The sequence below is a fragment of the Andrographis paniculata genome, unplaced genomic scaffold (assembly GCF_009805555.1).
Source record: "Andrographis paniculata isolate CXL003 unplaced genomic scaffold, ASM980555v1 Contig75END, whole genome shotgun sequence".
In the NCBI taxonomy this organism is placed as follows: Eukaryota; Viridiplantae; Streptophyta; class Magnoliopsida; order Lamiales; family Acanthaceae; genus Andrographis; species Andrographis paniculata.
The window spans coordinates 1,631,397-1,643,268 of record NW_026137612.1 but is presented as its reverse complement, the minus strand read 5'-3'; the positions used below and the strand labels follow the sequence as shown (position 1 = coordinate 1,643,268).

General features: G+C 45.3%; 1 protein-coding gene across 1 annotated transcript; it reads right to left on the bottom strand.

Moving 5' to 3' along the window:
* Positions 1 to 9,120: 9,120 nt before the first annotated feature.
* Positions 9,121 to 11,872, bottom strand: LOC127266267 (uncharacterized). The gene is made up of 3 exons (XM_051296453.1): positions 11,846 to 11,872; positions 9,619 to 11,558; positions 9,121 to 9,267 (listed from the first exon to the last, which is right to left on the bottom strand). The coding sequence occupies exons 2-3, from the start codon at positions 11,131 to 11,133 to the stop codon at positions 9,121 to 9,123; spliced, it is 1,662 nt and encodes a 553-aa protein (XP_051152410.1). The 5' UTR covers positions 11,134 to 11,558; positions 11,846 to 11,872.

Sequence of the window (11,872 nt, the reverse complement as noted above, 5' to 3'; positions counted from 1 at the left end):
CAAATTGGCGACCACAGTGGGAGTAAGACACAATTGCTCATTCCAATTCCGGCGATAATTTCATACGTCTTAGATCCGGCCGAATCATCGGAAGGGTTATGGCAGGTTCACAACCGCAATCATCTTCGGCACCGGTGGGAGAATCCGTTCCACCACCTATTGTGCCAAATGCCGGGGAAATCCCACAACCACCAACTGATTGGTGGTCTTATGTTCAACAAATGAACAACCAGCATACCTTGGTTATGCAGAATATGTTGCGTGAGCAACAAACGAACATGTTGCGTGAGCAACAGAGTCAGTTGCAGAACATGATAGATCAAGCATTGTCAAGGGTTAGTCTTCAACCCACTCAAACGCCACCAGGAGTGTCACCGTCCAGACCACAGGCAAATTTCGCAGGGCCATCATTCGTGGATAGTACATTCCCAAGTGCCACAAATCCCAACCGAATGGATCGGGGAAAAACTCCTTTGACTTTTCCCAACAATGTTCCACTGGGACCAAGGGTTACCAATTCGCAGCCGAACAATACAAGGGAGGACAGGCCTGAAGGATATATACATGATCCGATTCATATTCCTGTGCAGGATCCGTTCCAGGTTCCTGATCATCAACGCTTTCATGTAGATCCTGATGAGATTGCACATATATTAAGGGATCAGTATGGATTAACTCCTCAGATGGCTAACCGCCCTGCATATCAAAGACCTTTCCCAGAAAGGATCATTCATGAACACCCTCTCCCAAGGAATTTTCGACCACCCGACTTTCATGCATTCTCAGGGGAGGACGGATCTTCCACCATAGAACATGTTGGTCGGTTCACAGCACAATTAGGAGAAGTTGGCAATAACCCTTTTTATAAGTTACAGCTGTTTGGTTTGTCTCTTACCAGAACGGCGTTTTCATGGTTTGTAAGTCTACCTCCTGGACAAATTCAGACATGGGAAGGACTGGAGATGGCATTTCACGCTAGATTCTTCAATCCTTTACCAGTTGTGTCTTTAACTGATTTACTTGAATTGAGACAGTATCCAGAAGAAACTGCTTCACAGTTTATAGAAAGGGTACGATTGATGAAGGGACGATGTCCTACGGTAATCAGTGAGAAAGGGATGACCAATTTAGTGGTCCGGAATATGCATAATCGTTTAAGAAAGGCACTCACTGCCCTGGATGTTGAGGATTTGGCAAGTCTTGCATCCAAGGCAGGACGTCTAGAGTCTTTGTTCAGAGAGGAAGATCAGCATAACAGGCGTAATAGAGGCCAACATATGGCGAGTATGGGAACAGAAACATGCGACTTTGATTTTAATCAGTCAGAAGAGATGGCAGCCGAAATCCTTTCTGGAAAACCGTATGTATGTCCTAAATTGAAGCCAGTACCAGGATCTGAAGGAAAGGAGCAACCGACCTTTGATAGTTCGAAAGCTGATGAAATCTTTGATATCCTACTGACTGATGGGCAGATCCGTATTCCAAAGGGCCAAAGACTTGCCACTAAAGAAGAAATCAAAGGGAGACCATATTGTAAGTGGCATAATTCTTTCACACACACTACAAGTCAGTGTACTCATTTTAGGAAGGAAATTCAAAAGGCCATCAAGACAGGTCGGCTCAAATACATCACTTTAGGTGTAGACCAGCAACCATTTCCGAAAGTAACAACTGCAATGGTTGACATCCAACCAAGTTCGGAAACAGGGAAAAGTTCGGTCAATAGTGGACAAACAGGGGAGCAAACTCAGGCAAGTCCCAGAAAAAAGAAAGGGAATCAGCCAAACAGCAGCCGACCGGAAGAACGACTCAAAGTTGTTGAAAGGCCAGTCGCTGAAAAATGGGACCGTCCAGACGGTTCTTTTAATGTGGAAGTGAAGGAAAAGGTTTTAGTGCGAGACCACCCGACCAGAAAAACGGGTTCAGTCGGGAACGATTGGGCTCGAAATAAAAAGCCTTTACCCGTTGATATAGATCCTCGTTTCCCAGGTATGAATCGTACACAGATTCGCAATGCCAAACGCAGGTATGCTGCAAAGTATGGGAAACGAGTTCCTGCAGTACAACAAAGAACCGACGAACAAAATGCAACCGACCACTTGACAGGAGATCAGTCCATTAGAGTCTTTACAGAACAAACGACCGACGAGCAGGGAGCGGCCATTCAGTCTCCAATAAGTCGGTCCAGTCGGGTCTGGTCAGGAAAGCAACCGAAGGACGGATTAGGAGCTTCCGACTATACCAAAAGAAGTTCGTCGGGACAGGGGAAAGGTAAAGGAATGGCAGATGAAATAATTAAAGGTTTTAGATGCCAACATTGTGAACGGATCAACATCAATCCATCTCTGGAAGAATTTCGTATTGAATCCTTGACGGTTCAATCTCGAAATGAGACGAAGGAAGAAGTGGTGCCTACAGAGGAAAATTCAAGATCTGTTAAATCTCGTCTGGGACCACGAATCCCTTGTCGAATGACAGAGATTAACCAGATGAGTGATGAACCGACGTGGGCGAGTCTGGTAGATGATACTATGGACGAACCTTTATGGGCATTCTTGGCAGATGACGAATTAGAGGAAACAGAGTTGGCAAAGATTACAGATTCTGAGCCTCAGTCGGAAGCACCTTCAATTGTGTTTCCTCCTATTCCAGAGGGTGCGAACTCCCATTTGAAACCGCTGTATGTTAATGCTCACATTTGTGGGAAACCAATCACAAAGGTTTTCGTGGATAATGGAGCAGTCTTTAATGTTATGCCATTGAAGACTCTCAAGAAGCTAGGGAAAGGAATTCATGATCTGTCCCCTGTGGAATTCGAAATGACAAGTTTTACGGGGCAGCCGACCAAGCCTGAAGGTATGATGGTTGCCACAATTGAGGTCGGACCAAAGAAAATTTCCACTGTTTTCTTTATTGTGGACGCAGATACTACATACTCTCTTTTGCTGGGACGAGATTGGATTCATGCCTCTCAATGTGTGCCATCAACCTTGCACCAACAGTTAATGTTCTGGGAAGGAAATCAGGTCTTTAAAATGGAAGCGAATGACAACCCATTCGACGTAACAGAACAAGTGGAAGAGTCAGTGTTTTATTCTAGTCACTTGGCTCCGATGTCTCAGTTGTATATGGCCAGGGAATACCCAAACAAGGGTTATAAAGTCACTGGCCAGAACTCGATGTTCTATTAAAAGAACACCTTTACTGTATGGCTCATGATAAAGCCACACCCATTTCCGTATAAGTTGTTTGTTATGGAAGATACAACTTTAGAAGTATGTAGTTCTCTCATTAATAAGTTCTATTTAAAACAGTTATTACATAAAGTAGAAAATAGTAAAGAGATTCTGGATGTTCACCTCCAAGAAGATGAACAATTTCGTTGGCCCGACTTATTAGAAAAAACAGAACCAACAGCTTCATCACAAGACCCATTATTGGAGTTTAATTTAGGAACCGAATTGGTTCCAAAAGTGATCAGGTTAAGTGGTTATTTGTCTAAAGAGCAACAAACAATGATGCTCGAAGTTATTAGAAACAACATTGATTGTTTAGCATGGGATTATTCAGAGATGCCTGGTTTGACAAGAAGTCTAATAGAGCATCGATTGCCCATCAAAGAAGGTTGTAAACCTTACAAACAACCTCCAAGGCGAATGAGTCCAGATCTGATGCCTCAAATCAAGGAAGAAATCCAAAAACTTCTCAAAGTGGGTTTCATTCAACCTTGCCGTTATGCGGAGTGGCTGGCTAATATTGTGCCAGTGGTCAAGAAAAATGGTAAGATAAGGATATGCATCGACTTCAGGGATTTGAACCTAGCTACCCCTAAGGACGAATATGTGATGCCTATGGCCGACATGCTGATAGATGCAGCAGCAGGGCATAAAATCCTTAGTCTGATGGATGGTTATGCAGGTTATAACCAAATATTCTTGGCAGAAGAAGACATTCCTAAGACAGCATTCAGATGCCCAGGGGCTTTGGGTATTTATGAATGGACAGTCATGCCATTCGGGTTAAAGAATGCAGGGGCAACTTACCAAAGAGCCATGAATTCAATCTTTCATGATTTAATTGGCAGATCTATGGAAGTGTATATTGATGATGTTATTGTTAAATCTTCCAGTTTTGATGAACATTTGAGGAATCTTGAAGAGGCATTTGAAAGAATGAAGAAGTACAAGTTGAAGATGAATCCAACCAAATGTGCTTTTGGAATATCAGCCGGGAGTTTTCTAGGATTCTTAGTTCATGAGAGAGGAATTGAAATTGATGCCAATAAGGCTAAAGCCATTCTTGATAGTCGGCCACCCAAGACGGTTAAAGAAATCCAAAGTCTGTTGGGTAAGGTGAATTATTTGAGGCGTTTCATTTCTAATGCTGCTGGCAAGGTCAGACCCATTACTAAATTGTTGAAAGCTGGAAAAATCGCCTTTGAATGGGGTCCCGACCAACAGACGGCTTTAGATGCTATCAAGCAGGCATTGGTTCACCCTCCAGTCTTGATGCCTCCTAAACAAGGTCGGCCACTCAAACTTTATTTGGCAAATACATATGAAGTGGTTAGTTGTTTATTGGCGCAGGATGGTGATGACGGGAAGGAAAGGGCAATCTACTATCTCAGTAAAACCCTTACAGGACCAGAACTGAATTACACTATGCCAGAAAAGATGTGTTATTCATTAGTCTTTGCTTGTACTAAACTCGAGCATTACTTGCTGCCCAGAAGAGTTGAGGTCATATCAAAGGTGGATCTCATCAAATTGATTTTACAGAGACCTACTATGAAGGGCAGACTCATGAAGTGGGCCATCAAATTGGCTCCTTTTGATCTTCAACATTCCCCGTTGAGGGCAGTCAAGGGACAAGCAGTAGCCGACTTCTTAGCAGAATTTTCCCAAGTCGGGTATTCTCATAGTGATAGCGTCCGACCATTCGGTTGTCCATCATATTTGAATACCCTACAGGTCGGATGTGTGCATTATATGAGTACCAGAACATGGGTGATGTTCTTTGATGGTTCTACCTCTGGAAACAAATCAGGGGCAGGGGTCTTTTTGCAAGGACCCGACGGTCAAAAGATTAACTTACAACTAAGATTGGAAGCCATGACCCATAATTCGGCAGAGTATGAAGCTTTAATTTTGGGTTTGGAGGCTTTAATTGCCAGGAAGGTCCAGTCTGTAATTATAAGAGGGGATTCTCAATTAGTGGTCAACCAGGTAAACAATCAATATGTTTGCAATTACCCTCATCTTCGCAAATACAGGGACATCGTGGGTCGGTTATTGACAAAAATTTCAGAAGTAATAATTGAGTTCATTCCAAGGAAAGAAAACCAACGTGCTGATGAGTTGGCTCAAAGGGCCTGTAAAGGAATTCCAGGGAATATGTGGTCGGAGGTCAAGTCGGGCATAGAAGAAAAGACAGACCCAATACGTGATCGAATGGTCGGGCAGGAGACTGTCGGATCTGAGCTCGACTGCGAAGTTACGGTCGGGCAGGAGATAGTCGCAGAGGAGCCCGACTGCGAAGTTACGGTCGGGCAGGAGATAGTCGCAGATGAGCCCGACTGCGAAGTTACGGTCGGGCAGGAGGTAGTCGCACATGAGCCCGATTGCGAAGTTATGGTCGGGCATGAGACTGATGGACAGGAGCCCGACTGCGTAGTTACTATCGGGCAGGAGCCCGACGGCTTAGTTACAGTCGGACACAAAGATACCAGTGAAACAGTGCCCGATTGGAGAACAGAGCTTATCACATATTTACAGAATCCTGGTGCAAATGTTTCAGTTGCGACGCGATTGAAAGCTTTACGTTTTCAATTAATAAATGGAATTTTGTATAAGAGGTCATTTGAAGGTCTGCTTTTGAAATGTTTGGGGTCTAAAGAAGCTCTAGAGGTAATGACAGAAGTACATGGTGGGATATGTGGAGCTCATCGGGCAGGTCTCAATATGAGATGGGCCATTCATCGCTTGGGTTTTTTCTGGCCTAAGATTTTTGAGGATTGCATACAATTTGCAAAAGGCTGCCAGGAATGTCAGAGACATGGAAACTTAAATCATTTGCCAGTAACCGAATTGCAATTCTTGGCAAAACCATGGCCTTTTAAATCATGGGCTATGGATATTATTGGGAAAATACATCCTGCTTCATCAAAACATCATTGTTTCATATTGGTTGCGACTGACTACTTTACCAAATGGGTAGAGGCAATCGCTTTGAAAAATGTGGATCAGAAAGAAGTGATAGACTTCGTTTTGAATCAAATTATTTACAGGTATGGTATTCCTCAGTCTATAACAACCGACCAAGGCCTGGTTTTCACAGGGGAAAAGTTCTCTAGTTTCTTGGCAGAATTCGGTGTTCGATTACATCATTCTTCACCTTATTATCCCCAAGCCAATGGACAGGCGGAAGCAGCAAATAAGATTATTATTGGGATTATAAAGAAGATGGTTGAAGGGAACCCAAGAAAGTGGCATTTGTTATTGTCTCAGGCTTTATGGGCACATAGGAATACCAGAAATACGGCCACAGGGTTCTCACCTTACCAACTCACGTTTGGCCAAGATGCTGTTTTACCAGCCGAAATCCGAGTATCATCTGGCCGAACAGAATTTACTGATAGTGGTCTTACAGAGGAATACCAACAACTTATGATGCAACAGTTAGAAGATTTGGACGTTAACCGACTCCATGCAATAGGGCAAAGTGTGAAACAGAGTGAAATCAGAGCAAGAAGTTACGGAAAGAAAGTTCTTCACAGGACATTCCAAAAAGGGGATTTAGTCTGGAAGACCATCCTTCCTACATATAAGAAAACTGACCAATTGGGAAAGTGGTCACCGAATTGGGAAGGACCTTACATTGTTCAAAAAGATATTGGGAATGGCGCTTTCATTATTGTAAATCATGAAGGGAGAAGAATACATGATTTTATTAATGCTAAATATCTGAAGAGGTATTATCCTGCCTTTTCAGATAACAAAACTGCCTGAAACAAAATATTATTCAGAACCCATTTATGGGGTTCGAACCTATTTAAAGGTTCATTTAGTCATCGTGTATTTGTGGGAAGTTTTCTGCCTCTGAATCAGACTTTTCATCCCAGTGAGTGGATATTAGCTCTGGTTCTTCTTCAATAAGATCTTCCAAATCTGGTCGGTACCTTTCCCATTGGCTTTGCAGTTCATCTAAATCTTGATGGGTACGTGCTTGCATGTCTGTTAGGGCTTGATGTTCACGATCAACGATGGTCCGCAATCTTGAAAAGACTTTTCGTTGATTGGAAAATATGTTATCCCAGCCAAGATCTGGAAGTATGGTTGCTGCGTGATTTTCGATCATTTCCATGTGATGATGAAGATCAGGAATGCGGCTAAGGATGTCATGAAGAGGTTCATACCCCTCAATGACTTTTTCCATCAGGCGGATGACGCGATGAATGGTTCTTCTTCCTCGTTGGGAGAATCGGAATTTGAAGTCTAGTTGCTTGAGTATATGTAACAAGTCTTCTGCATGGCCTCCAATAGGGTGATTACCTATAAAGAAGGGTTGAAGAACACCCTCCCAGTTGCTTGATGGAACATGAGGTCGGTCATTCGCCATGTTTGTTCACACTTTCAGTGTTTTGATCTTTAAAATATGCCTGGGAATATGTTTCTTAAAATGTGAGAAACAGTGTTCTTTTAAAGAAGGAGTTTGGTTCGTTTCCTATAAAGCTGGGAATTGAAAGGTGATCCTTGTTTTGAGAGAAGAAAGAAAAAATGGATTACTAAGTCAGTTGTTGTTACAAAGGGGGAAATATTACAACAGTGCCCCTAGGGCAGTTTTTATCTGTGTCCATTTGTTTTCATCCCTGGATAGCCTTCTGGTATTGGCAGCCGTCTGATATCTTCTGATGAATTGGGATCGGGCTTGGGTTTTCAGCTCTTGATCCAATTCAGCCTCATTTTTGGTATACTTCTCAAGCAGATGCTGTTCATTGGTAATTTGCTTATCCAGGGTAGACTGTTCTTTCCTCAGCTCCCGCAATTCTGCCTCCTTTTTCTGAATGGCATCATCAACCAGAGCTTTCGTGCTAAGGAGACCACCCAGTCTTCCAGTAGTCTGCTGAAGGGATTCTCGAGTCTTGGCCAAAGAATTCTCCAGCGTTGTTTGATCGAAGTCGGGCTGGGGGGTTTCGGCTGACAGAAGGCCAATGACTACCACTTCAGTCTTGAGCTCTGTAAGTCTTTCCATCAGCCGATGCAGAATGGGGACGGCTGGTGATTCCGTTGGAGTGTAAAAAAGAAGGCCACCAACCGTCTGAATGAGTTTGTCCAATAAGTCGGACCTTAATTCGGACAGGGGACGGTTAATGGCCTCAGTGAACACAGTCTGGGCCTCCGCTGGAACCGGAACAGTCGATAGGACAGCTAAGTCCGAAGGCCCCTGCAAGTCCTACAATGTCAATAAATATTCCAAGGGAGTTGTAAATTTGTTCGAAGAAGATATGTGGTACCTCTGGGCGGACTGCTGTCAGTGAGGGGGGTAGCAATGAGGTCGGTCGAGCTGGGCAGACAGCTGGTATAACAGCAGCCGACTCGTCGGCTGCTGCGAATGGTCGCTGAGGTGCCGACCTGGGTCCCTATGGAAAGTAGTATTGTAAACAGTTAGTGTTTTTCGAAAGAAAAGTTATGACATGGATTGGTTTAATCTTACCAAATTAACAGAAGTCTCCGAATCGGATGAAGACATTTCTTCCATTTCTGGAGGTTGGGCTGCCACAGGTGGTTCTTCTGCCTGCCATTCGATGGCTAGGGGGGGCGCCGCTGCTGGTAGGGCGGCTGCAGGTTGGACGGCTACATCTAGAGCCACTGCAGCCAGGATCTCTGGGGCACCTTCGATTTCGGGATCAGCAGCATCAGGGATGTCGTTTTGAGGGTCAGCTTCGGCGAGGGCGGCTGGTTCTTCCTTTGACATAGATGAGTCTGATGCCATGTATGGCGGCCGACCCATCTGGGAAGTAGTCCCCTCGCTGTCAGAAGAGACCCCTGCTGCTGATGGGATGGGTGAAGGTGTCTGTGGAAAAATCATGAAGATGTTTGTTGTTAAATATATTAAGGTTGATCATCCGAATCCTAAGTCTTGCTGATAAAGGAACTTACTGGTTCTATAGGCACTGTTGGTAAAGATTGTCTCCTGGTCGGGGGCCTGGCCCGACCACTCCTCGGTACGGGAGGAGGCGTTTGCCTCCGCGTCGGGTCCTCCGCCCGACTGCTCATTGGCAAATTGGTCTGGACCAAAGGCCCGATTGAATGGTCGGTTGGTGCTGGCGTCGGTTGCATGGTCGGTGTCACCAAGGTCGGTTCTGGGGAATGAAATGAGTAAAATCAAAGTTATGATATAGTGAATTGGTTCACGGTGTTAAGAAACATTACCAATTCGGGGTCGGGTCCTTGCTGACGTCCTAGTTATTCCAAGGTCTGCTAGTGTTTGCTGGTCGGTCTCCGAGGTTGGGGGTGTTTGCAGCTGGGAAGTTTTTCTTTTGCGCGTGGGACCCCCAGATCCGATTCCCGGGGCGGTTGTTTGTTTTTGGGTGCTAGTATGTATCGCCGCCCCTAGAACCAGTCCTTGGGGGGGGAGGAGTACGTTCAGCAACCGATCCTCATCAGGGGATATCAGGGACCATACAACCGACCACCATTCATTGAAAGTATCTACAATCTCAGGGTTGGAGCGGAAAGGAATATAAGAATTGGAAATTATATACGTGGTGAGCTGGGAGATATAAGAAGGGATTGAATTAGGAAGGACTCGTCGGTCGGGACTTTGAAAAATTATTTGGGGACACGCGACGGGTCCAGGGATACCTTGGCAACAGCCGAACTGGCGCGCCATGAATTGAGGTTCATAGTTAAAAGTGTAAAAAGTTTTCTGCCCTTTTTTATCAAGTTTCTTGCTACTAAAAAGAGACCTGGGTTTGAGGGCGACGTCCCAGGCGAAAGGATAGGTGGGATGAGGACAAGGCTCAGGAGTCGGAAGCGGGTTTGGTACTGGAAAGGGCCAAAAATGGTCGGGAGCATAACCCGCATACTTTTTATACATAGAAAATCGAGAGTTACTGCGGGTATCTGTTAAAATGGCAGTTATTATTGGATCGGACGATTGGAGTTTATTGCGTCCTGAGCAGAGTCGGTTGAGGACTAATCCTAAATGTTTTTCAGATGTTGGCATAGTGGGCGGAGATCCTAAGTTAAACGCGTTGGGGAAGTAAAGACGGAACCAAAGTTCTAAAAACCAAAAAGGACCCGACGCGGCAGTGTCTAATTTCCTATTATCGTTATCTGTTAAACGAAGGCTAACTCTGGTGAGTCCTTCAAACAGATTGGCTAAAAATAGGGTGCCAAGGGAGAAGAACCGACCTGACGCAATATGAATGGCCAGGTCGAGGTGAGAAGGAAGAACACTTTTGGAAGGAGAAACAATGATGTACCTACAAAGCCAGAACAGAATAAAGGCAGTATGCTCCCGGTCGGTTACAGGAGTCCCTGGAGCCCCTTGCTGGTCGGTTGCGAACTTTGTCCAACCCCATTCCTTCACACCTTGTAAAGACCATCCCGGATGGTCTTCTGGTGGCTCCTGCCCGTCTAGGGCTCCCATTACAGGGTCTTCACCCACGACTGGGAGATGTGCGATCATGGCCACGTCCATAAGGGTTGGGCCAAAGGGGGCCGAGGGCAAAAGGAAAGTCCCATTTTCCGCATTCCAGAAGGCGGACATGGCCAACAGCACCTTCTCATGCAGGTTGATAGGCATGGTAGACAGTAGTATTGCTTGGTCGATCTTTTGGGATCGCCATTGGGTCTGGAAGTGTTCTGCTACTCGTCGATACCAAGCACGATACAGGTCTTTTGGGTCTGTGAGATGGGTCTTGATGCTGTCTCGGATGCGAACTGCTTGGTAGTTGGGATTGTTGATAGCCAAGGCGTTGCGAGATTCCAAAACTTCCCTCATCCGATTTGAATCTTCAGGAGTAGTGCAATATGGACGGATCGTCGGAGTTAGTACTTTCGAGGCTGAAAATGGACCTTCTGGAAGGGTTCCGTCGAAAGGAAGGGCAGGAATGTATTGATTCGCCATAGTTAGAATGTTTTGGGATTGTGATTCACACAGGCTTGTATTGCGAAGAAGGAATAAACCAGGAGTGTTGCAGTAACTGGTGTAGTTGCTAAGGGAGTTTTTCAAGAAGGTAGTGCTTTATGAACTTCCAAACATTTATTGGCGTTTGAAAGTCCCTTGGCGGCGGGCAAGTTGTTACGTACGAAATTTAGAATTAGGTTAAAAGCCCAAGGTAAAACGAGGAATGGGCCTGGCAATAGGGTTGATTGAACTGGCTGAAGGACACCGTGAGGAAATCAAGGAAAATAAATTTATTTATTTATTTCTAAGGAAAATTCAGGACGGAAGGTTTTTAGGTCGGTAGGTCCTCAGGACGGAAGGTTCTCAGGTCGGTAGGTCCTCAGGACGGAAGGACCTCAGGTCGGGAGGTCCTCAAGATGAAAGACCTCAAGTCGGATGGTCTTCAGGTCGGGAGATCCGCAAGACGGAAAGACCTCAAGTCGGAAGGTCTTCCGGTCGGGAGGTCCGCAAGACGGAGAGACCTCAAGTCGGAAGGTCTTCAGGTCGGGAGGTCCGCAAGACGGAAAGACCTCAAGTCGGAAGGTCTTCAGGTCGGGAGGTCCGCAAGACGGAAAGACCTCAAGTCGGAAGGTCTTCAGGTCGGGAGGTCCGCAAGACGGAAAGACCTCAAGTTGGAAGGTCTTCAGGTCGGGAGGCCCTCAAGATGAAAGACCTCAAGTCGGACGGTCTTCAGGTCGGG

Excerpts from the sequence above, each read along its gene's own strand:
- LOC127266267 (XM_051296453.1), bottom strand. The coding sequence starts at position 11,133 with ATGGCGAATCAATACATTCCTGCCCTTCCTTTCGACGGAACCCTTCCA. Across the intron at positions 9,268-9,618 it reads TCCTCCCCCCCCAAGGACTG|TCGGGCGGAGGACCCGACGC; the intron begins GTTCTAGGGGCG and ends GCCAATGAGCAG.